The following is a 26,401-nucleotide window of genomic DNA, read 5'->3' as shown; positions in this document are numbered from 1 at the left end:
ATATGCAGTGCATTGATTAATTGGGTGAGAATTTGGCTGTTTTCTTCACCTGATCTCAATAAGTGACTAGATTGTTGTGTCGGTAGTGGACCTCTCTCTTACTTAAACCGTTCCATTGATACTTAGGCCATATATATATATATATATGCAGTGCATTGATTAATTGGGTGAGAATTTGGCTGTTTTCTTCACCTGATCTCAATAAGTGACTAGATTGTTGTGTCGGTAGTGGACCTCTCTCTTACTTAAACCGTTCCATTGATACTTAGGCCTATTTAGAACACTTTTTGTGACCACTGTGGATTCCGTTGGTGAGTCTTCTTTTCTCTTCTTTATTTTACTATTTGTTGTTTTCACACAAAGTTTGGTGATTGATTTTTTTTTTATTGAACCGTTTAAAAAAAGTTCAATGTACATGCTGTTGTACAGCATGTTAATGTGCAACATGTCACCCATGTTTTTCTTTTACAGACTAAAACAAAAGTCCAACAAGGCATTGATTTGCCTTTAGACTGCAGATAACCAAAGGTCCCAATTCTCTTTTTACAATCTGTATGTGGTTCTATATTTTGTCCTTTGTGCAATTTTGTTTTATCGTTGATTTTTTGAAATTACTTTTAACTTATATAGATCTCTAAAAAGAAATTCAAATCTTAGTGATAATCATAAGATTATAATTAGAATGAGAAACCACACACTATGAGCATATTAAGAATCTATTAAGACCATCATGAACAAGAAATCCAACGTCATAAGACATATATAGGATTTATCTACGTAGAGATAAGAGAGTAAAGGATTGGTCTTCGTAGAGAAAGTCGAGAGTAACATAACGTTTGGAAGAGGGATTCGTGCCATGATTTAAATCATGGTTTGTGGCTCGCTACAGTATTTTCTCTCACAAAAAATACACATAAAACGAGAATGGTTCTGAACCATGGTTCTGAATTCATGAACCAAACGTCTTCTAAATCACAATCCCACACTTTAAAGTGTATATAGGACTTGATTTAAATGCATTATATCTGTTTAATAATACAGAACAAACCAAAAATGTTAGTACAGAAAGAAGACAAATATCAAAACATAGATTTACCTTCTTGACTCGAAATACTAGTCTTCTTCTACTTTCACGCACTGCGCTTCTTCTCAAGTACTATTACTATTTTTTTTTCTACACACTCTTTACTAAGGGAATGTATTTTCTCTCTCTCTTTTTTCCACGTCACTATCTCACCTGCACACACACTTCTAGAATGCACCTGCACACACACACACACCCTTTTTTCTTGCTGGACACTTTTTACCTTGCTGCACACACCAACACCAACGCCTATGCCTTTCTCTAGAAAATGTCCTTTGCCTCTCTTATCTCCTCTTGCTTCTCTTTATAGAGAAGATTTTTCAAGGGAGTTATCTTGCCTTTGTAGCGCCCTAAAAAATTAAACATGTTTAATTATGTTAATTGTGTATATTAATATGTCTAAAATTGATTTTTTCCAATTAATCTTGTGATTAACGATTAAGTTTTCGAGTCATTTTAAGGACTTATAAATTACTTTTATTTTTTCAATTTTCACCCCAAAAGTTTTTGAAAATACACTTAACTTTAATGTGTTTTCTTTTATTTTTCCCTATTTCTTTTCTTTTTCCTTTTTTCTTTCTTTTTCCTGTTCTTTTCTTTCTTTTCTTTTTCCTTTCCCTTCCTTCCCGTGGCTGCCCAGACCAACCCCGCTCTCTCTCTCTCTCTCTCTCTCTCTCTCTCTCTTTTGCTCTTCTCTCTCTCCTCCATTTCTCCACCGCCGGTCCCTCCCTCTCTTTCCCCTTTACTCTAGCCGGCCACCGGCCATCTCTCTCTCCCCCTCTCTCACCGGCGTTCTCTCTCTCTCTCTCTCTCCCTTGCTCTCTCTCTTTCTCTCACCTCTCTCTCCAGTTTGTTCCTGTCGAAGCAGGAAAGAAAAAAAAAAGAAAAAAAAGAAGAGAAAAGCTCACCTCTCTCTCCAGTTTGTTCCTGTCGAAGCAGGAAAGAAAAAAAAAGAAAAAAAAGAAGAGAAAAGAGAAAGAACGGCTCCATCAACTAATTTGAGGTAAAACCCCTTGAAACCCACTCTTTGATTTGAATTTTAAACTTGAGAAGGTTTGATTTTGGTAGATTTGAATAATTTTGAGTTAGGATTTAGATTTGAACAATTGTTGTTAGAATTGAATTAAATTTGGAGATTTTCAGTTATTGGACTTGTTGAATTGAATGGAAACTGATTTTGATAATTTATGGAGAATTTATTTTGAAATTGAACTTGAATTGCAGGTTTGGTATTTTCCCTATATATGTCGGTATGCTGTCGAAATTTCTTTAAAACCTTGTTTTTAAGCTGAAATTAAAAAGGAAAACCAAACCCATGAATTGAATTTTAATTTTTAAAGAACCCCCAAACTGAATTATAAAGTCATTTGTGAAACTTGGATTTTAGTCAAGGCACACTAATAGGAAACAATTAGACATAATTGAACTTGATTTGTTTTAGGAATGAGGATTGTGTCCTAAAACTTTATTTTGTGACAATGTTAGTTGAAGGATCAGATTAAAAGCTTTGAGGAAAGCGGGGACTAGGATAACGAAAGACTAGCCCAGGTTTAATATCTGAGAGGTAGGATATTCTTGTCCATATCCTTGATAACCATGATTTAACTGGTTTTGGCCTATGAAAATGTTTTAGAACAAAACTTGTTTAAAGAAAATGAGTTTAAAGGAAATAGCATGAATAATACTATTGAGTTTCTAATAATTTGGAAATGAGATTTTAAAGAGTTTTCTTTCTTAAAATGAAATATTTTAAGAAATGATAAAACACATGGTGGCCACAAAGATCGGGATATGGGAATCGTATCCTTGTAGGCAGGTCTCGAAACCCGTACGGTCCACTTCTTGCTCATTGGTATTATGGTTATGCATATTTTCATTATACAGATATTTTACTACTACTACGTGAGTATTTCCTTTTTCTAAAAAGGATGATCGGTTCCGGGTGTATGTCTTCGGACCGTGAGTACCTTTGTTTACAATGTTTTATAAAATTATATCCTACAGGGCATTCCGCTCATTTTTCTTCTGTTTTCAATGTTTTAAACCGCCCCCCCCCCCCCCCCCCCCTTTAGAGTTAGCGGTTTAGATTTACAGCATGGCGAGCGGATTCTAATGGATTGAAGGCGCGAGATTCGAAATGGTTAGTTTGTTTCCAATTTACAGTTTTTAATTCTGAGATGTACTGTATTTCTGTATATAACCTGTATTGGTTGACATTGTCCCAGATTTGTACTATTTTTCTTAGATTTATGGATTGTTTTAAATATTGTTTGTAAAAAAAAAAAAAAAAGGACTTCGGAGTAATATATTTTAATATCTATTTTGTATTTTTATATTTTATTTTATTTTTATGGATTTTTTTAATTAATCCAGTTTAATTAAGTTAAATTTTTAATTAAACCCCAAGAATCACGATCCTATCCTTGGGGTCGTGACAGCCTTTTTGCCACTACCCTTTATAGAGAAGAATTTTCAGGGAAGTTATCTTGTATGTGTTGAAAACGATGAAGGCATTGTCCAATCAACAGGCCCCACCTACTGGACCCACATATCCCCTCTTCATGCCCCACGGAACACCATTTATGGGTTCCCAACCATTCAAGATGCAATACCAGCAACAATTCCCACAACCTCATGCATCTTTTCCCCAACAACCCGCAAACTTAAATCAACCACCACCCAACTTTCAGCAACCGCCTTCAAGTTTTCAACAAGTCCCTCCTAATTTACAACGCCCACCACAATACAACATGGGTAATCAATACCCAAACTTTCCAGACCCATTTGGTGGAGAAGGGAATGACGATCATGTGTAACAACGGAAAACTTATGTGATACTTATATTGAGTTATTTGTAGGCATTCTGTTTAGGTTATTGACGTTTTTTACTCATGAACTCTCATTTACTTGTTTACTACCGGCTTATGTACTATGTTATGTTGTGAGTTTACATTATTGTGTTGTATTTGTGAACAATGTAGAATTCTCCCTACGGGCCTTATCCACCTTTAATTTCCCGTTAATGACATTTGTTTTCACACTATGAGATAGGTATTACTTTGAAGAATTGCTATTGTTATATTGTTGTCAAATTATTTGTTGCATATCTGTATTGTAGAGCATATACCACTTTCAGGGACCATGTCGAATGCCGGCCCATCAAACCAAGGAAACACCCCCCCTATGGATGGTAATTATGACTCTGAAGATGACTACGTACTTGGTGATGCCGCAGTGTGGCTATGTTGTGTTGATTTCTTCAAAATACCTCTTCCTACTCCAAGAAATAATAGTCATTATACGGGTCATCAGCGTCTTGGTGATTTGCTAGATGGACACGAACTAGTAATCTACAATAAGATAAGAATGGGAACTGATTGCTTTAAGAGGTTGAGTTGGTTACTTGAACAAAAGAATCTACTAAAGAGTACTAGAAATATGAACGTGGATGAACAACTGGTTATATTCCTCATAATTATGTGCCAAAGCGAAAGTAATAGGGAGACGCAACATCGGTGGCAGCATTCGGGTGCCACAATCTCAAAGTATTTTATGATTGTCCTGAATGCCATCTATCGACTATGACATGATTTCATTGTGCTCCTGGACTTTAACACTATCGAGCCGTTCATTAAAGCTAGTGGGAGCAAGTACAGGCCTTGGTTTGATGTAAGTCAACATAACATCTTACTTGATTATGCTTAGTTTATGTTACATAACCTTGTTTAATGTGTCGTACTTATCTACTTTTACTTCGCAGAACTGTGTTGGTGCACTTGATGGGACACACATTCCTTGCGTTCTGCAGCCCGACAATGCGGAGGTATGGAGAAATAGGAAGGGATTTATGTCTCAAAATGTTTTGGGTGTATGTTCGTTTGACATGAAGTTTACATACATGCTTGCCGGGTGGGAGGGATCTGCACATGACGCCCGCATACTTGAATCCGCCCTTGATGGGTGACACAAAAAGTTTCCAACTCCTCCTGAAGGTAAACATCGTTTCTGCATTGTTAAGTGGTAAAAGATCATATGGTTGTGGCTAGTGCCTTTGTAGAATTTGGAATTTAATTGTCTTTTCGGATGATTTTATAGGAAAATTTTATTTAGTAGATTCGGGCTATGCAAACAGAAGTTGTTTCCTAGCACCATAGCGTGGTAGTACGTACCACTTGCAAGAGTATAGGGCACGCCGTGGATGACTTCGGAGTGAGCGGGAGTTGTTCAACTACACGCACTCATCGCTCTGGAATTGTATCGAGCGCACATTTAGGGTGTGGAAAGCAAGGTTCCGCATTCTCAAGATCATTAACAACTACCCAATGAAGAAACAAGTAAAAATACCTATTGCTTGTGCGGTCATACATAACTTCATACACATGTTTCAGCATGATGATAGATTTATGACCCAATACTTTCAAGATGGGGTTCCGGTAAGTGAAATCGACCCTGAAAATGCGGAACAAGATGTAAATCAAAATCACAACCCAGATCGGGCAACGAAAACATACCAATACAACATCTCCTAGGCAGATGAGCCTCCTAAGGGATGAAATGGCAAGGTCAATGTGGCAATCCCAACGAGGGAACATCAATCCATAGTAAGCAAGTGTTTGATAATGTATAAATCGACACATTTGAGGCAATGTCTATTTTCTCTTTTTTTCCTTTATTCGGTTTTTTTTTTATGGGACAGGTAATTTACTCCATTAATTAGTTACATGTACTTCTCATTTGAATATGACATGTAAAAAAAATTAGAAACGTGGAATGCTCTTCAATTTGAATGACAGAAGTTGTTTTTTTCCTTCATTTTATCATTTAAAATGAAAGAGAATTGAGATGGTAGTTGGAATAATGAATCTGTGAAATGAACACATCACAGCTTGAATTGTGGGTCAAACTTGAGACTCCAATGCACTCCTAAACACTAACTCCAATTCTAATTACAATTCCAATCATGATTCTAACTCCAATCATAACTTTAACTCAAATTGTAAAATTTTAATTGATGAAGTGAACACACCCTTTGTTTCTCAAGTTTCTTGTCGCTTTCTTGTCGTTTTGTTGAAAATAGAAATGAGAGTACCAATGTACTACCATAAGTTGCTTTCCTATGAGCACCACCACAAAACTAAACTTTAACTAACATAAAAAATAATTACGGAAAATTATAAAAACCATTCATTTGGATTTCACTTTTAATGTATTCTAATGTCACCTTTCCAAAAAATTTTATCTTTTATTACTTTAAGGGACAAAAATCTGAATGTTCAGGATCTTGGATTTACAACAACACAAAGCAACCACACATGTGGACCAACCAAGTCATACATGTTCTCCCTGTTTTCTTTTCAGAATCGATCATAAAAATACACGGTTCTATCTACCATCTTGCTAACTATGAATGGGTAAAAGAGGGCTCAACCAAAAAATTCACGATCCTGTTCAATAAATTTAAGCCAAATACGGTTTCTTCACAGTTGACTTTAACGGAAATGTTCAGTGGTTCCCAGCATTTACCTTTGACAGTAATTGTGATTAAGCACAGCTTTGAGGTGCTTAAGATCTCGCTGCTGAACCGTAAGGACAAACCCGATGCATCGTCAAGGTTTGTAGCAATTGGCATATCCACGGATACGAGGAAAAGGTTTGCATTGCTTAGCATCTTCAATGCCAGTCTTCTGCAGATTTCAAGGAGATTGTCTGTTGTTACTAATGAGCTCTCGTCTTTGTCCTTATTTAACTCCCCAATGTGGTCGCTGAAGGTGCAACTGTTTCACATGATGCAAGATAAAACCACTTTAGAGGACCCATTAAACAAGATAAAAACAGAACGGGTGTATCAGAAAACTTCAAAGCCAAGATGAGTCTAGAAAATGGTCAGCAGAAAAGACTATTTTCAACACGTTAACTTTAATAGTGAATACAGAGTAGAGTTTGCAATGCTTCCATATGCAACGGAATAAGTCAGTAAATTTGGTCTAAACAGTTCTTCAGTATAAAAGGTTAAAATTTGTTCATTCTATTCCATAACTTTCTTTCACAGAATCTATTTTGAAAACTTCTTCCACATTTAATTCGTCTATAAGGGAGCAAAAGCTGGAATCACAGTGGCAGTTCCCAACAAGCTACCTCTATCTTTAGTTTGGGTTTTTCTTTCCTTCTTTTTTCCCTATGATTATTGTTATTATTATATTTTTTTTATAAGGAAAAAGAATTTATTGATAAAACCAATAATAGCAATCAACAATTACACGAAAGGAGGATAAAATATCTTCACTGCTAGACAAAAATAAAACACAACGCATAGCAACACAACAAATTAAAAGCCTATCACATCTTTCCAATTCAAAACAATCAAAGAGAAAGGAAACCCCTTAAAGGCTTTGTCAGTCGACGCCCATAAAGAGGCTGTAAACTTTGTTTTCTCAAATAAGTCTGTGATGTCCATCTCCCTTTCGTCAAAACTTCTGGAGTTTCTCTCCGACCATAGAGTCCATAAAACTGACAGCACCAAGCTGTTCCACATCACTTTACCCGTCTTATTCAGTTTCAAGCCTGACAAATCTTCCTTCAAAACCGAATTGCAATGAGCTGGAAAAACTCAGGAAAAACCGAATTCGAATAATAATCTCTGCCAAACCACCGGACGATGTAACAATAGATGGTCTATAGACTCGTCACTATCTCTACAAAGAACACACCAAGAAGGGGATAGGGCCCTATGGGGTTTCTCTTCTACACCAAATCACAAGTATTCAATTTCCCAAGTGCAACCAACCAAGCGAAGACTTTAATTCTATGGGGGACGCAAGATCTCCATGTGAATTGAAAAGAATCGAAATTCAAATTTTCAGGACAATCCACTAAAGAAGAAAAAAAGAACGATACCAAAAACCCTTAGGATCACACAACCAAATTCTTTGATCAGGACTAGAAGGCTCAAAAGGGGAAGAATTGATTAATTGAAGTAGAGAGTACAAATCCTCTGCTTCCCTATTATTAAGACCTCTTCTAAAACCAAGATTCCAATTCGGATCCTCATTCTCAGATTGTGAACGAATTTGTGCGACAAAAGCATTAGGACATTCTGAAATTCTAAATAGACGAGGGAACAAAATTTCTAAAATTCATTATCACACCACTTGTCTTTCCAAAACAAAATTTTAGACCCATCCCCAACTCTCAATTTTGTGTTTTGAAGGAAAGAAGCCAGGCCCTGACAGATGAATTTCCATGGATTCCTAAAAGATTTCCTAGTCACTAGGTTTGAGTCCCAACCATTTGGTTTCAGCCCATGTTTACTCCTGATAACTTTAGCCCACAGACAATTTTGTTCCAAAGGGAATCTCCAAAGCCATTTCCCGAACAACGCCAAATTCTTCTTCTTCAAATTCCCAATCCCAAGACCACCCTTCTCCTTACTTCTTGACACAACATCCCAAGCCACCAAACTTCTTGAATTATTGCCCCCCTGATTTTCCCAAAGGAAATTCATCATCATTCTTTCCAAAACATCCACTACTGAACCAAGCATCTTAAATAAGGACATGTAGTAGGTAGGAATGCTTGCAAGGACGGATTGGATTAGGGTTAATCTCCCACCCCTTGATAAGAAAGCTTTCTTCCAACCATCCAATATTTTCCCCACCTTTTCAATGACCGGTAACCAAAACTCTACTGACAACGAATTCCCTCCCAACGGTAGGCCCAAATATTCATGGGCCATTCACCCACTTCACACCCTATGGCTGCTGCAGCTTCTTGTATAAAGTTCTCCCCTACGTTGATCCCCACCAATGTACTTTTATCCAAATTAATCTTCAAACCCGAGCATGAAGCACAAAACTTTAGGATTGCCTTTACCTTTGTCATGTTACTCCCAATAAAAACAACGTATCATCAGCGAACTGAAGATGTGACACCGAAACCACCTCTCTACCAATTAAGAAACCCTCCACGACACCCAACTTGAGAGCTTTGTCCATTAGTCTACCAAACACATCCACTACTAAAGTCAAAAGAAAAGGAGATAGTACATCTCCTTGTCTTAAACCCCTCGAAGCTCCAAATCTCCCTCCAGGGCTTCTACTGATCATTATCGAATAATTTGCCGATGACAAACATGCTTGTATCCATAACCTCCATTTATTACCAAAACCCTTTCTTCTCCAACACCTCACCTAGAAACTTCCATCTCACATGATCATAAGCCTTTTCAAAATCCACTTTGAACACCAATCCCCTTTTCTTCGTTGACCGATACTCCTAAACGGCCTCATCAGCGATGAGCACCACATCCAAAATCTGCCTATCCTTCACAAACGCCAAGGCCCCTTGTGACATTGAAATTGTACCACTCAACACCTCTCTAAATCTGTGTGCCAAAACTTTTGCTATGATCTTGTATACGATTGTCACCAGACTTATAGGATTAGTAGTCCTTCAATCTCCTTGAATCAGACTTCTTCGGAATAAAACAGAAAAGTATGATTAATAGCAGAGTTAATCACACCATTCCTGAAAAATTCCTCAAAGACTTTTGTAGAAAAATCAGGACTTAGATAGAAAGATCCCTAGATTATAGGAGTAGACGTGTCTATAGGAATTAGTTAGAGTTGTTTACATTTTATACTCTTGGCATTACTAGTGTATATAAAAGGCTGAACATCCTAATGTAATTAATTAAGTTCCAATATTAAAAGCAGTGTTCTGGCATGTTTCCTTCCTCATACTTGTTTACATGGTATCAGAGCCAAACTAAATTAAGTGTGAGTTGAGGAAAACAATGGTCGATAATGGAACAACCAGGGGTGATGGTTCGGAAGTCTCTTCGGGCTCCATCCAACCAATCCCTAAAATTGTTCCCACTGCAATATTTGATATTTAGACCCACACTTCCCTACAAATCACGACCCAAAAATTGAATGGGAAGAACTTTCTCAAATGGTCGCGTTCTATGATGATGGTTGTCCGTGGTAAGGGAAGACAAGGGTATCTTGATGGAACTATTTCACAGCCGGCCCTTGATGATCCAAAGTACTCTGCTTGGGAATCACAGAACTCGATGGTCATGGCGTGGCTTATTCATTCTATGGAGGATCACATAGATGATACCTATATTTTATTCCCGACGGCGAAAAGTATTTGGGATGCCGTCTCTCTTGCTTACTCGGATCTGCAGAACTCGTCTCAAATGTTTGAATTGAGAACTCGTGCTCGCAATCTCCGACAGGGGGAGAATGATGTTACTCAGTATTATACTGAGTTGACAAAACTCTGGCAGGAGTTGGATCTATTTATCACTCGACCGTGAAAAAGCATGGACGATGCTGTGATGTACAAGGAGATGGTGGATGCCGATCGCACCTATGATTTCCTGGCTGGCCTGAATCCGGAGCTTGATGATGTCCGCAGTCGTTTGATTGCATTGAAGCCACTGCCGAATATTGGCGAAATCTTTGCAGAAATACGAGGTGAAGAACATTGTAGGAGAGTGATGCTTGGCAATTTTTCGAAGACTGTTCAATCTACACCTTCCACCGACTCGTCTGGATTGGTGACTCGTGGTTTGGACTCTCGTACAGATGCGCGAGGCTTGCAGAAATGGTGCGATCATTGCAAAAAACCATACCATACTCGAGAGACATGTTGGAAACTTCACGGTAAGCCTGCCGACTGGACTCCAAATCGTGCTAAAGGATGTGATGGAAAAGGGATGCAGGTTTCATCCGACGTAGTGGCAGATAATCAACTTCGCACAATCTTCTCAAAGGAGCAGTTAGATCAACTTCGAAAAATGTTTTCTGCAACACAGTCCGCCTCTTTGACAGCCCAGCAAGGTACCTCTGTAAATTCCTTCGGTGGCCTGACTACAAAAGCAGAACCTTGGATTATTGATTCCGAGGCAACCGATCATATGACAGGTTGTGAAAAATTGTTCATGTATTATTCTCCAAGTCTTGGAAATCATCGTGTTAAGATCGCCGATGGTTCTTTTTCCGCTGTTGCTGGAAGTGGATCCATCCAACTTGGATCAAATATTGTTTTGAAATCCGTATTACATGTTCCCAACTTGTCTTGCAATTTGTTGTCCATTAGCAAGCTTACCCGTGATATGGATTGTATCGTGAAATTTTCTCCTTCTTCTTGTGTTTTTCAGGACCGGATTTCGGGGAAGAAGATTGACAGTGCTAGGGAACTTGCTGGTCTCTATTACTTTGAGGATGATTTTTCTGTGCGTGGTTTGGTTCAAACGGTTGTTAGCACCTCCTCAAGCTCTCGGCTTCAGCACATTATTTTGCTTCCTAATAGACTAGGACATCCAAGTTTCAGTTATATGAAATTTTTGTTTCCATCCTTGTTTAAAAACGATGATTCATTTCAATGTGAAATTTGTCAGTTGGCTAAACATACTCGTGTTCCTTTTCCACCTCAACCTTATCACGCATCTAACCCATTTGCCCTAATTCATAGTGATATTTGGGGACCATCCCGCATTGTGACACTCACAAGGAAAAAATGGTTCGTTACTTTTACTGATGATCATACTCGTGTTTGTTGGGTCTATCTTTTAAGAGAAAAGTCCGAAGTTGCGACTGTGTTTCAAAACTTCCACTCCATGATTCACACTCAGTTTAATGAAAGTATTCGTATATTACACACCGATAATGGTAGAGAATTTTTTAATACTGTCCTGGGAGATTTTCTCTTAAAAAATGGTATTATTCATCAAAGTTCGTGTGTTGATAGTCCACAACAAAACGGTGTCTCAGAAAGAAAGAACCGACATTTGTTAAATGTCTCTCGTTCCCTTATGTTCACAGCCAATATACCAAAGACCTTTTCGGGTGATGCAGTTCTCACTGCTTGTTATTTGATTAACCGTATTCCCTCGCGTGTGTTGAAACATCAAACTCCTATTGACTGTTTCCAACAATTTTATCCTGACACACAACCCTCTACTCCTCTTGAATTTCGTGTCTTTGGATGCCTAGCGTTTGTTCATAATCTAGATCCCCCATAGGAGCAAATTTGATCCTCGATCTCACAAATGCGTCCTTGTTGGATATTCCACCCCTCAGAAAGGGTACAAGTGTTACTCGATAGAAAGGAGAAAATATTTTGTATCCAAAGATGTCACGTTCTTTGAAGACCAATTCTTTTTCCAGAAAAATTCTCTTCAAGGGGAGCACAACTGTGAAGAAAACTTTTCTGAGGACAATTCAAAAAATCCGGATTTATGGGAATATTTTTGGCATATTTCACCCCATTCAAACAAGCCTCTCGAGATATCCTCTTCACCAACCTCAGAAATCTTGAATTCCCCACAAAATCCGTCTCCAGCCACACAAAATTTTCAAATCTCAAAAAATCCACCAGCTGGTCCACAAAATCCGCCAGCTGGACCAAAAAATCCGCCAGCTGGATCTCAAAAATTTGTGCCTGATTCGAACTCAATTTTTCCAGAGATATTCCGAGAGAATCTCCCTCAAATCCAAAATCCATCTCCGCAAATCTCGACCTTAGAAAAACATCCAAATTTGATTCAAAATCTTTCCCCACAAACCTCTTATCCAAACTATCGGATAGATACCCCACAAAATCAGGTTTCCGCAGACAACCTAGAACAGAGCCAAGCTTCTCGTCCAGAACAATTGTTTGATCTAAAATATGCACGAAAAAAAGGTTCGAAGGGTAATTACGACCTGCAGGCTCCACACTGTCCAGAATCTGACCCGAAATCAGGTATGAAAGATAAGTTTTCTGATCTCCATCTGCCTGTAGCTGTTAGAAGGGGTATTCGGTCTTGCACCAATCATCCAATATCAAGATTTGTAGCCTATAATCATTTGTCTAACTCTGTTCAAGCTCTTGTGTCAAACCTGGAAGATCAAGAAATTTCACAAACAGTGCAGGAGGCGTTGAACAAACCAGTTTGGAAAAAGGCTATAATGAATGAGATGGAAGCATTGGAGAGTAATGGTACGTGGGAAGTGGTACAAAAACCGAAGGGTAAGGAGCCCGTTGGCTGTAGATGGGTGTTTACCATTAAATACAAGGCTGATGGCTCGGTGGAAAGGTTCAAGGCAAGGCTGGTCGCTAAAGGTTATACACAAACATATGGGGTGGAGAATCAGGAGACATTCGCTCTAGTAGCTAAGATGAACACTATTCGAGTTCTCCTTTCTCTTGCGGTAAACCTTGAATGGCCTTTGCAGCAATTAGATGTTAAGAACGCCTTTCTAAATGGAGACTCAGAAGAAGAAGTTTATATGAAGCTTCCTCCTGGTTTTGATCGAGAAGGCAGCAATGGTAAAGTTTGCAGGCTTAAGAAGTCCTTATATGGACTTAAGCAGTCACCAAGAGCGTGGTTTGGGAGATTCGCAAAGGCAACACTTCAACAAGGATATCAGCAAGCCCAGGCAGATCACACTTTATTCTATAAACGGAATAATGAGGGAATAACCATTCTCATAGTTTATGTGGACGATATAGTCTTGACAGGGAGCGATACAATGGAAATGGAAAGACTGAAGAATGAATTGGCAGCAGAATTTGAAATGAAAGATCTAGGAAAGTCTTAGGTACTTTCTCGGCATGGAAGTTGCAAGGAATAAAACAGGGATCTCAGTATCACAACGGAAATATGTGTTAGATCTTCTGCGAGACACAGGAATGATGGGCTGCAAACCTGTGGAAACACCAGTCGACTTCAATAAAAAACTGGATAATAATGGTAACAGCGAGCCGGTTGAGAAAGGAAGATACCAGCGTCTTGTTGGTCGACTTATCTACCTGTCTCATACTCGGCCGGATATCGCCTTTGCAGTTAGCCGTGTTAGCCAATTCATGCATACTCCAAATAGTGAACACTTCGACGCAGTCCTTAGAATATTTCGGTATCTCAAGGGCACTCCAGGAAGAGGACTTTTCTTCAGAAAATTTGGAGAAAGAAATGTTGAAGCATACACCGATGCTGATTGGGCCAGGGCAATAGAGGACAGGAGATCAACCTCTGGTTACTGCACTTTTGTTTGGGGGAACCTAGTAACTTGGAGGAGTAAAAAACAGCCAGTTGTGGCTAGAAGGAGCGCTGAAGCTGAGTTTAGATCATTAGCTCACGGTATTTGTGAGGCTTTGTGGCTGAAGAATTTGTTAAAAGAAATTGGTGAACCCCTGGAGTCTCCGTTGAAGATTTACTGTGACAACAAGGCAGCGATCAATATCTCACATAATCCAGTGCATCACGACCGGACAAAACATGTGGATATTGACCGACATTTTATAAAGGAGAATATAGAAGATGGCACCATCTGCGTGACATATGTTCCTTCTTTAGAATAGACTGCTGACATCCTTACCAAGGGTCTTTCAACATATTTGTTTGAGAAGTTTGTAGGCAAGCTGAACATGTACAATCTGTACAGTTCAGCTTGAGGGGGAGTGTAGAAAAATCAGGACTTAGATAGAAAGATCCCTAGATTATAGGAGTAGACATATCTATAGGAATTAGTTACAGTTGTTTAGATTTTATACTCTTGGCATTACTAGTGTATATAAAAGGCTAAACATCCTAATGTAATTAATTAAGTTCCAATATTAAAAGCAGTGTTCTGGTGTGTTTCCTTCCTCATACTTGTTTATAGACTTTAATCAAATCTCCTTTTACGACACCCCAACACTCTTGGAAGAAGCCTGTAGAAAACCAGTCTGGCCTTGGCAATTTATCCTTGTCACTACTAAAAATAGCCAATTTAACTTCATCCTCTTCAAACGGCCTCTCTATCCACCTAGCCTTGTCTTCCGAAATCGCCCTCCAATCAATACCCTCAGAAGACCAAGAACCAACCTCCTCCTCACCAAATAATTTCTTGTAAGACGAAATGATCTCTCTCAATCTCCTCCTTATCCTCCAAAATCGAGTCATCATCCCCGTCAAGCCTTGAGATTGCACTTTTGTTTCTCCTATTGCTTAATAGGTTATGAAAAAGCTTAGTGTTGGTGTCCCACTCCTTTATCCACCTAAACTTCATTTTTTGTTCTCTTCCAACCTGTTTCTTAAGATTCTTCTTTCCTCTCTTTCTCCTACCACCAAGGTACTGTCGTCCTGCTTTTTATCCAACCTTTCAATTCTTCCCAGGAGCTCACTTTTTACTAGATTAGTATCTCCGAATGACCCCTGTTCCAGACCTTAATTTTTTCCTTCAAGCCTTTCAATTCCTCCATAATCTTGAAGCCTTCCCAACCAACTGGATTCAAATTTCCCCACCACGATTCACACTCCTTCCTGAAGCTCGGATGATCTACCCACATGTTTTCAAACCGAAAAGGGGTGGGACCCCAATTAATCGGTTTAGGATCCAAGATCAGAGGAAAATGATCCGAACATGCTCGAACTCCCACCTCCTGTCTAACCTCATTAAACAAGTTTTCCCATCCACTCGAAACTAGAAATCTATCAATCATGCTCTTCACCATATCTTCTCTAAAGTTTGACCGTGTGAATTTGGAATTGGACAATACTAAATCCCTCAAATCCGCCTCCCTAATGAGTTCATCAAACGCCTTCATACTCCTTGTTAACCTTCCACCCGAAAATTTCTCATGACTAAATCTTGTAATGTTGAAATCCCCACCAACACACTAATTCGGTTCACAAATATAGTTCAACCCCACCAATTCATCCCTTAACAGTGCTCTTTTTCTATAAGAGGTAGGCTCATACACCCCAGTTAACCACCAAGAGGAAGTCCCTTTCTCTATTTTAATTGAAACCAAAAATTCACCAATTAAACTCACTTGTATAGCCATGTTATCCCAAATTACTACAATACCTCTTGATCTGCCTACCTAAGGAAAAGCTGTCCAACTCCGATATCTTCTTTTCCACAAGCTCCCAATAATCCTTTCATCCAAAACTTCCTTTTTGGTCTCCTACAAAATTACTAAGTCCGACTTCAATCTGTTCAAAGTCTCCTTTATCACACCTCTTTTCCTAGTCGAACCTATCCCCCTCAGTCTTCATTTACAACTGTCGGTAAATCAAGAATATTGGGTTAGGATTTGATTATTAGAGATTTGAATGAATTAGGAAAGTTATATCCTAGAATCAAGTGATAGAATAAAAGCCCTGATTATATGGGATCCTAAGGTCAGCCGTGTATTGCTTTCTTTTCTATTTAAAGGTGTTTTATTTCTCTGTAGTGAATACAATGAATAAGAGTGTCATTCTCTCCTTTCTTCCTCTGTGAATATCTTTATGGTATCAGAGCTCTAGGGCTCAATTATGAATTTTAAAGCCGCCATGGTTGGCTCTGGTTCAGCCTCTTCAGATGCCACCAGTGGTACGATTTCATCAGAGGCAGTTTCACAGCCAATCCCAGCCGTTTCTTTCTCTGAGCACTCCCTTCAAATTACCATTCACAAATTGAATGGAAAGAATTACCTTGAGTGGTCTCAATCTGTACGTTTGGTGATCAACGGCAAAGGGAAACTCGGGCACTTGAATGGCGAAGTAAAACCACCAGCCACCAATGATCCAAAATACAGGCAGTGGCGTTCAGAAAATTCGATGGTGACTGCCTGACTGATCAACTCGATGGAACCCATTGTTGGTAAGCCCTTCATGTTCTTGTCGACGGCCCGCGATGTCTAGGAGGCAGTCCGCAAAACTTATTCAGATTTGGACAAAGCAGGAATCTCCATCAGCGCCCCTTCCTTTTACAAACGAACAAATAGAGCACCTACATAAAATGTTTCAGTCCCAATCTTTAGGAAATTCTAACTCATCTTGTTCTCTAGCACAGTCAGGTAACTCTTTCACTGCAGCCATTGCTTGTGCCAAGTCTAATGGCTCCCTGGATATTAGATTCAGGTGCTACCGATCATATGACCGACACTTCACAATTATTTTCTTCATATACACCTTGTGCAGGGAATCAAAGAGTTAAAATTGTAGATGGTTCCTTTACTACTGTTGTTGAGAAAGGAACAATTACCATTTCCCCTTCTCTAATTCTAAAAAATGTTCTGCATGTTCCCCATTTGTCATATAACCTTTTGTCTATCAGTAAATTGACTCTCGATCATAATTGTCAAGTTAATTTTGTCTTCTCGTTGTGAATTTCAGGATTTAACCTCGGGGAAGATGAGTGGGGGTGCTAAACAGGATAGTGGTCTCTACCTCTTTAATAATGGATCAACTTTTGGAAGACAAGATCAGCAGACATGATTCAATTCTATTTCTGTTTCTAGCGACAGTAAGATTATGTTATGGCATTATTGATTAAGACATCCAAATTTTTAATATTTAAAGCATTTGTTACCCAAGTTATTCATGAATAAAAATCCTTCTGTTTTTTAGTGTGAATCTTGTGAATTAGCAAAACATCATCGTGTAGTTTTTCCATCTCAAACATATAAAAAATCAAAACCATTACCATGATTCACAGTGATATTTAGGGTCCTTCTAGAGTGCCAACCTTTTCTGGAAAACGTTGGTTTGTTACTTTCATTGATGATCATACTAGAGTCACTTGGGTCTTCCTTTTAAAAGAAAAATCTGATACTAAAATTGTGTTTAAAAATTTTTATAATATGGTTCAAACACAATTTCAGACTCAGATTAAAATTTTCCGAAGTGATAATAGAAAAGAATTTTTAACAATGTGTTAGGGAATTTTTTGGCCAGAGAAGGGATTGTACACTAAAGTTCTTGTAATAATACATGGCTAAAAGGAGAAACATACATCTCCTTTAAGTTGTTAGAGCTATAAGTTTTAAAACTAAGGTTCCTAAGTACCTTTGGGGAGAAGCAGTTTTAACAGCCACTTATTTAATTAATAGGCTGCCTACGAGAATTTTGAACTTTAAAACACCAATAAAGGTTTTCACCGAATGTTTTCCCACCACTCGGCTAACAACAGATATTCCCTTAAAAATTTTTGGAAGTATGGCTTTTGTTCATAATCATGATCCAAGACGTTCTAAGCTTGATCCAAAAGCACATAAGTGTATTTTTGTAGGCTATCCTACAAATCAGAGAGGGTATAAATGTTTTGATCCAGTTTCCAAAAAAATGTTTGTCTCTATGGAAGGACAATCCTACTACAGTAATTCCCATCTTCAGGGGAGAACACTAGTGAAGATGATTTTCTTGATGGTTCAACTTTTGAGTTTATTCAAGATGATGTTTCTCACAAACAATTACCCAAAGAGAATGCTATGGAAAATACAAAGTCGGTGGAAACAAATGAATTAAATGTTGAAAATAGTGAATCTACCAATGAACAACCTTTGGTAATGCCATCTTAGAATCAAAATACTAAAACAACAGAGATGTGTGTGAAACGGTTTAAAGGTCTTGTCTATTCAAAGGAGTATCAAGCGTAGAAAAGAAGAGGCACTATCCCACAGCACCACCAAAAGTCTAATAAGAGGTTGGATCATGACATTCATGATGACTCTTCAATAGGTCCTGAAAATAAACCTCCAGGTAATTCTGAGTCAAACCCTTCTAGTTAGCTTGATCTTCCCATTGCTCTTAGGAAAAGTGTTAGGTCTTGTACAAAACATCCGTTGTCAAATTTTGTCTTACAAAAATATTTCACCCTCATATTGTGCCTTTATTTCACAAGTGTCGAGCGTGGTTATTCCTAATAGTGTCCAGGAGGCTCTAAATGTTCCTGAGTGGAAAGAAGCGATCTTTGAGGAGATGAGAGCTCTGGAGAAGAATGCTACTTGGTTGAAAGTGGATCTGCCAGATGGTAAGACAGTTGTTGGCTGTAAATGGGTATTTACCGTGAAGTACAACTCAGATGGATCTTTGGAAAGATACAAGGCTCGCCTTGTGGCTAAAGGCTTCACTCAGACATATGGAGTGGACTACTCAGAGACTTTTTCTCCAGTGGCAAAGTTAAATACAGTTCGGGTACTCTTGTCTGATGCTGCCAATCTTGATTGGCCTCTGAATCAGCTGGATGTGAAGAATGCTTTTTTGAATGGAAACTTAGAGGAAGAAGTCTATATGGAACCTCCACCGGGCTTTACTGAGAAGTTTGGAACCAAGGTGTGCAAACTAAAGAGGTCTCTATATGGTCTTAAACAGTCTCCCAGAGCTTGGTTTGAGAGATTTACAAAGTTTGTAAGAACCAAGGATATACATAGGGACAATCTGATCACTCTCTTTACAAAGAAATCTACCAAAGACAAGGTTTTTGTCTTGATTGTCTATGTGGATGATATAATTCTGACTGGAGATGATTTAGAAGAGATGATCAGACTGAAGCAGAGCCTAGCCAAGGAATTTGAGATTAAAGATCTAGGCCAACTAAAATAATTCCTTGGAATGGAAGTGGCAAGATCAAAAAAGAGCATTGTGATCTCGCAGCAGAAGTATATTCTAGGTCTCTTGAAAGAAACTGGAATGAGTGGTTGCAAACCTTTGGATACTCCAATAGAAGCTAATGCTAAACTTGGAGATGTGAAAGATGGTGTTCCAGTAGACACAAGAAGATACCAAAGACTGGTTGGAAGATTGATCTACTTGTCACATACACGTCCTGACATCGCTTTCGCTGTGAGCATGGTAAGTCAGTTTATGCATTCCCCATATGAAGAACATCTAGAAGCTGTGTATCGAATTCTTCGTTATCTGAAAAGCACACCTGGAAAAGGACTCTTCTTCAAGCAAGAAGCAGAGTGTAGTCGCTAGAAGTAGTGCTGAGGCAGAATTCAAATCGATGGCTTAAGGAGTATGTGAGATTCTTTGGCTAAAAAGACTTTTGGAAGAGCTTAAGAGACCAATAAGTTTTCCTATGAAGTTGTATTGTGACAACAAAGCGGCTATCAGTATTGCTCATAATAGGGTGCCCAAGTGGTTATAAACCCACATGCTAAGCCCATACTTTAGCAATGTGAGACTTAACCAGGATCCTAACATACCACCACGCTTCCGACACCGATGTCCACAGCGGCCCTGTTAGACCCATAATTATTTATGTTAGACGTGGGAATAAGAGGGTAGGGGCAGTTTAGTCTTTTGGGTGTTTATGGATTTAGGGCTTTAGTATAAAGAGGGCATTAGCAAGTAATTAGGTTTATACTGAGTTTTGTCAAGTTATTAGGAGTAATTAGGAGTTTTGGAGAGATTGACCTACCTCTCGAATTGTAGGTCAGAATTTGTATTTCCGTTGATTGAATAGTAACAATAAGCCGTAATTCAGCCCTAATCCCAATTGATTCTTCTCTGAGTCCTATCAAATTGGGAGTGAGTTCCTGGGACAATGGCAGCAAGGAAGGTGGATGCGCTAGAAGAGAAATTAGAAGCGGAGGTTGGATCGCTCAAGACCACCATCGACGAGCGATTCAATACCGTCCAACAACAATTTTCGTCCCTTGAAGCCATGTTGCTGAAATTAACGAAGCTCCACCTGAACCCACCACCGGTAGCAGCGGCGAGCCACGGCGGCGCGGCGGGATAAGGGTCCGGTGGTACGGAACCCGAGTCGGCGACGGCGCAAAGGGAGGAGGGTTGGAATCCGCCCATTTGGCGCGGCCAGAGGCGGCGGGACGCGGCCGATTTGCTGGCGCAGAGGGCAGCCCAGGTGACGCGCGACTTGGAGGAGCTTTTCCCGGCGTTGGGGGCGGCTAGAGGCGGCGGATCTGAAGGATTCGCGGCTGGAGGAGGCGGCCTAGGGTTTGGGGTGACGGGATTTGGTGTTTTGGCGCCGCCATGGGGCGCGCCAGGGCTGGGGATGGCTGGGCACGGTGTTTCAGCACCGTGGTGGGGAGATCCGGGACCTGGGCAGGTCAAATCTAGGCCTGGGCAGGCCGGATTTGGGGCTGGGCAGGGTGGATCCGGACCCGGACAGGGTGGATTTGGGGGCGTACGGCCGGGAGGAGGAATTTCCGGCGAGAGGGGGAGCGGGTATGACGGAATCGCAGCTAGGCAAGGTGGAATTGGGGCTGGGCCTGGCGGATTTATGGAGAATGGAGGAGAATCAGGAGGATGGAGGCCTCCAATGGCGCGAAATTGGACCGGGCATACCCAATTTGGTGCGGATTCTAGGGTACGGAAGTTGAAAATGCCCATTTTCAAGGGCGAGGATGCCTATGGATGGGTGTATAGGGTAGAACGCTATTTCGCCATCAATGGACTCTCAGAGAGGGAAAAACTGATGGCGGCGGCATTATGTTTGGAGGGAAAGGCCCTTGCGTGGTTTCAATGGCGAGAACAACGGCAACCATTGAGGACTTGGGGTGAATTTAAGGACCGGCTGCTGCAGCGATTTCGAGCCACTCAAGAGGGAGATCTACATGAACAGTTTTTTGCCCTGATCCAAGATAAGACAGTCATGGAGTATAGGGAGAAGTTCGAGTTGCTATCGGGTCGCTTAGGGGAAATCTCAGAAGCAGTGTTGGAAGGGAATTTTATGAAGGGACTGAAACCGAAGATCCGAGCGGGGCTGCGTTTGCTGAGACCGAGAGGGTTAGGGGAGACGATGGAGTTGGCACAAATGATTGAGGATAAGAATACAACGGCGCGGGTTAATAGGAGCAATACAGTCGACTTTTCATACCAAAATAGCGCACCACCAGGCGGGCAGAAAACTCAGACGTTGGGATTTCAAAGAGAGACCCAAAAGGATCGGGATAGTGGGGTACGTCCAGGAGGGACTTTCAAGCGCCTCACTGAGACAGAGATTCAGGACAAGAGGGCGAAGGGGTTGTGCTTTCGATGCGATGAGAAATTTTCCCCAGGGCACCGATGTAAGGACCGTTCACTACAAGTCCTGACAGTGTGTGATGACGAGGAAGGCAGAGAAGCAGCTGAAGAAGAAGAGCCGATGGAGGAAGAACACCTGCATTTAGATGTGGCTGAGGTGTCGCTTAATTCAGTGACGGGGTTCACACTGAGCCATTCCATGAAGATTAAGGGTAGGATTGGAGAGCAGGATGTGGTAGTGTTAGTTGACAGTGGGGCCACACACAATTTCATTTCCAACCGCGTGGTGGAAAAGATAGGGCTCCAGTTGACTAACCCTGGGAGTTTTGGGGTGACCTTGGGAACCGGAGTGTTAGAAACGAGCCGAGGAATCTGCAAGGGGGTGATTTTGACGCTTCAAGGAATTCAAGTGTTAGACGATTTCCTACCCCTTGATTTGGGAAGCACGGACGTGATTTTGGGAATGAAGTGGCTTCAAACATTGGGAGCGATGAAGGTGAATTGGAAGCTGTTGAGTATGGAGTTTCAGGTAGGAAACCAACCAGTAATTATGAGAGGCGATCCGAGTCTGTGCCGAACCTTGGTGTTACTGAAAACCATGGTGAAGGCGATTAAGAGGATCAGGGAAGTGGCTTACCGATTGCGGTTGCCACCCTCTTCAATGATTCATCCAGTTTTTCATGTATCTCAGTTGCGTCGGGCGATCGGCGAACACACATCATCTTCTTCGTTACCACCAACATAGACAGAGGATATGGAAGTGGTGATGGAACCGTCCGCTTTAGAAGGCGTGCGCCGGGGAGCAACAAGTCATAAGGAGGTGCTGATTCGATGAAAGAACTTGCCAAATTACGAGGCAACATGGGAGCCATTTGAAGTAATTCAACAGCAATTTCCTGAATTCCACCTTAAGGACAAGGTGTCTTTTTGGGAGGGGAGTAATGTTAGGCCCATAATTACTTATGTTAGATGTGGGAATAAGAGGGTAGGAGCAGTTTAGTCTTTTGGGTGTTTATGGATTTAGGGCTTTAGTATAAAGAGGGCATTAACAAGTAATTAGGTTTATGCTGAGTTTTGTCAAGTTATTAGGAGTTATTAGGAGTTTTGGAGAGATTGACCTACCTCTCGAATTGTAGGTCAAAATTTGTATTTCCGTTTATTGAATAATAACAATAAGCCCTAATTCAGCCCTAATCCCAATTGATTCTTCTCTGAGTCCTATCAGGCCCACTCTGGATGGCCCACTCTGGCCTTTTCAGGTCGCCCCTCCCTAGGTCGCCCATTCTGCAACGTGGGCCTGAGGAAGAGCATGCTCTGATACCAATTGTTATAACCCTTGGGTATAACTCATTCCTAAAAACTAGCTTGTAGGGAGAGGGTGCCCAAGTGGTTATAAACCCACATGCTAAGTCCATACTTTAGTAATGTGGGACTCAACCAGGATCCTAACATTTTGACCAAGGGTCTATTGAGACAGCCGTTAGAACTTCAAGTGAGCAAGTTGGACATGATGGATATCTGTTAAAATATAAAACTATTGTTGGCCCACCTCTTAACAAGCTTAAGCTTTTGGGATGTATTGGTAAACTAACATGGTATTAGAGCGGGAGGTCCTGAGTTCAAACCTCTGTAATTGAATTGTTTATCCTCATTTAAATTGTCATTATGTGTTGGGTCTTTAATATATCTCGGGCTTAAATATTCACGTGTTGGGCTTTTCAATTAATTTACCCACACGATTGCCCATTGTCCAGCCCGCACGCGAGGAGTGTTAAAGTATAAAACTATTGTTGGCCCACCTCCTAACAAGCTTAAACTTTTGGGATGGATTGGTAAACTAATAATATCTTTGCACCAACTCGAGGGGGAGTGTCGGTAAATCAGGAATATTGGGTTAGGATTTGATTATTAGAGATTTGAATGAATTAGGAAAGTTATATCCTAGAATCAAGTGATAGAATAAAATCCCTAATTATATGGGAACTTAAGGTGAGCCGTGTATGCTTTCTTTTCTATTTAAAGGTGTTTTATTTCTCTGTAGTGAATACAATGAATAAGAGTGTCATTCTCTCCTTTCTTCCTCTGTGAATATCTTTAATAACTTCTTTTACCCCCTAGATTCTCACCTCTCTTGTCGTAGTTAACACTACTCTCCAAATTTCTGAGTTCCCTAAAACCTCTTGTACTGTACTCTCCCAACCACCCTGTGAATAACACCCCACTCCTCCTTTGATAAGGCTATAATGGGTTGAATACTACCTGCCCTCTCCATTATCTCCAAATTAACTTCATTTGGAGTTGGGTTAGTATTTTCCCCCTTGTAACTGTCGGGGTCTAAAGGATTAATGGAATTAAATCTCTTGAAGTTTGAGGTGAATTGCTCAACTTGTATTATTCAGTAAAAGAGAGTACATTTATAGGCTGCTAGCTAGAAAGGGAAGCGATAAAACTGCACTAATTACAAGATCAAATCTGTCCTAATTAGATCAAATCTGTTCTAATTACATAAATTAAATCTGCCCTAATAATTACATATATTACAATCAAATCTGCCTAAAGTCAATGATTTCCAGGGGATTTTCCAGAGGATTTCCCACACTCCCCCTCAATCTTGGCATAGATATTGATCAGGCCTAGCTTGCTAGTTAACTCTATGAATCCAGGTTTTGCGAGACTCTTGGTTAGAACATTGGCAACTTGTTGTTTTGTAGGTAGGTAGACTACACAAACACTCCCATTGTCAATCTTTTCCTTGATGAAATGCATGTCTATCTCCACATGTTTGGTCCTATCATGATGTACTGGATTATGAGCAATATTGATTGCTACCTTCTTGTCGCAGTACAGCTTTATGGGGTCCTCCTATGGTATCCTTAGTTCCCTCAATAGCCGAGTTATCCATATTCCCTCAGATACCGTGAGCAACTGCCCGAAACTCGGCCTCGACGTTACTACGAGCTACCACTGATTGCTTCATGCTCCTCCAAGTGACAAGATTACCCCAGACTATGAACAATAGCCTGAAGTGGATCTTCTATCGGACACTGATCCTACCCAATCTGCGTCAAAGTAGACTTCGACTAGTTTCTTCCCATTTTTCTTGAACAATAGCCCCTTTCCAGGTGTTCCCTTTAAGTACCGTAGAATCTTATAGACTGCTTCCAGGTGCTTGTTCCTTGGTGAATGCATGAACTGACTGACAACACTTACTAGGAAGGAGATGTCTGGTATGGTGTGCGAGAGATAAATCAATCTTCCAACCAATCTCTGATACCTTCCCTAATCAACACTTTCATCCTCTTCTTCTAGACCAAGTCTGAGATTGGGCTCCATTGGTGTATCTACTGGCCTACACCCCAGCATTCCTGTTTCGTGTACAAGATCAAGTATATATTTCCTTTGTGATACAGAAATCCCAGCTTTGCTTCTAGCAACCTCCATCCCTAAAAATACCTCAGGGCTCCCAAGTCTTTTAGCTCAAACTCAGTCACTATGATGTCATCGACATACACTATCAGAATTGCAATCTTGCCATCCTTTTGAGTGTTTGATAAACATGGTATGATCACTCTGGGCTTGTTGATATTCACGGATCTTCATAGCTTTGTGAATCTGTCGAACCAAGCTCTAGGTGACTGTTTTAACCCGTAGAGAGATTTCTTCAAGTGGCACACTGTGCTCGATAACCTGAAGTAGATTAGGTTGGAAGTAGAATACTGTCAAGTTTTGGTCACCCTTATCTACGAATACCTCACCCTTATCTACGAATACCTCTTGTTTAGTTCTTTGAGATTTCCTAGTTGGTTTTACCTTTGCTGAGCTCATATCCTGGAAGAAAGTCCATGTATACTTCTTCGTGTAATTCTCCATTTAAGAATGCATTCTTCACATAAAACTGTTGTAAAGACCAATCTAAATTTGCAGCCAAAGAGAGCAGAACTCTGATAGTATTGAGATTTGCAGCCAGAGAGAGTAGAACTCTGATAGTATTGAGCTTTGCAACCGGTGCAAAGGTTTCTTGGTAATCCACCCAATAAGTCTGCGTGAATCCTTTGGCCACTAACCGCGCTTTGTACCTTTCCACACTCCCATCAGCCCTATACTTGACAGTAAAGACCCACTTACAACCCACGGTTTTTTTTCCTTTTGTAAGCTCTACGATATTCCAAGTTTTATTCTAGATTAGCGCATCCATTTCCTCTTCAATTGCTTGCCTCCATTTTGGAATCTTGAGAGCCTCTTCTACCGACTTAGGTATCTCAATAGTAGATAAGTTAGAAACAAAGACTTGGAAATTGGGAGACAACCGGTCGTACTGAACATACCTCGAGATTGGATGAAGTGTGCAAGATCTCACCCATTTCCTCAAAGCTATTGGCCAATCATCCGCATTGGTGGATTGAGTAGGAACCGTGTCTTCCGAGGCTTCATTTTCTGGCTGAGGGCTGTCGTCGGTTCTAGAGCATTCTCTTGGTTCAGACTCTTGGAAAGGTAAGAGTCTCATGTGTATCCACCCTCTGTGCATGTTGTCTTCTCGAGTAGGTCATTAAGTCTGGTGAACTGATGATTTCCAACTTCAACTCCCC

The 26,401-nt window shown here is 40.3% G+C and overlaps 1 protein-coding gene and 1 long non-coding RNA gene across 3 annotated transcripts in view; one reads left to right on the top strand and one right to left on the bottom strand.

Moving 5' to 3' along the window:
- The first annotated feature begins 4,554 nt into the window (after window positions 1-4,554).
- On the top strand, window positions 4,555-5,502 carry LOC112093982. Its single transcript, XR_002903297.1, has 3 exons — window positions 4,555-4,753; window positions 4,845-5,076; window positions 5,180-5,502. It is a non-coding gene; the product is annotated as an uncharacterized LOC112093982 (long non-coding RNA).
- The window catches only part of LOC21394675 (AP3-complex subunit beta-A), a 47,599-nt gene continuing 26,685 nt past the window's right edge, over window positions 5,488-26,401 (bottom strand). The window contains exons 11-12 of one of the 2 annotated variants that reach the window (XM_024173702.1): window positions 6,608-6,858; window positions 5,488-5,533 (exon numbers count right to left, since the gene is read on the bottom strand). In XM_024173702.1, the coding sequence (XP_024029470.1) occupies window positions 5,502-5,533; window positions 6,608-6,858 (283 nt within the window). In that variant the 3' untranslated portion in view covers window positions 5,488-5,501. Of the gene's footprint in view, window positions 5,534-6,348; window positions 6,859-26,401 lie in introns of those variants that run through there. The other variant, XM_024173701.1, reaches the window with a different exon arrangement.

Source organism: Morus notabilis, unplaced genomic scaffold, assembly GCF_000414095.1.
Source record: "Morus notabilis unplaced genomic scaffold, ASM41409v2 Scaffold727, whole genome shotgun sequence".
Classification (NCBI taxonomy): Eukaryota; Viridiplantae; Streptophyta; class Magnoliopsida; order Rosales; family Moraceae; genus Morus; species Morus notabilis.
The sequence above is the reverse complement of the archived record's forward strand: the minus strand, read 5'-3'. Positions and strand labels throughout refer to the sequence as shown.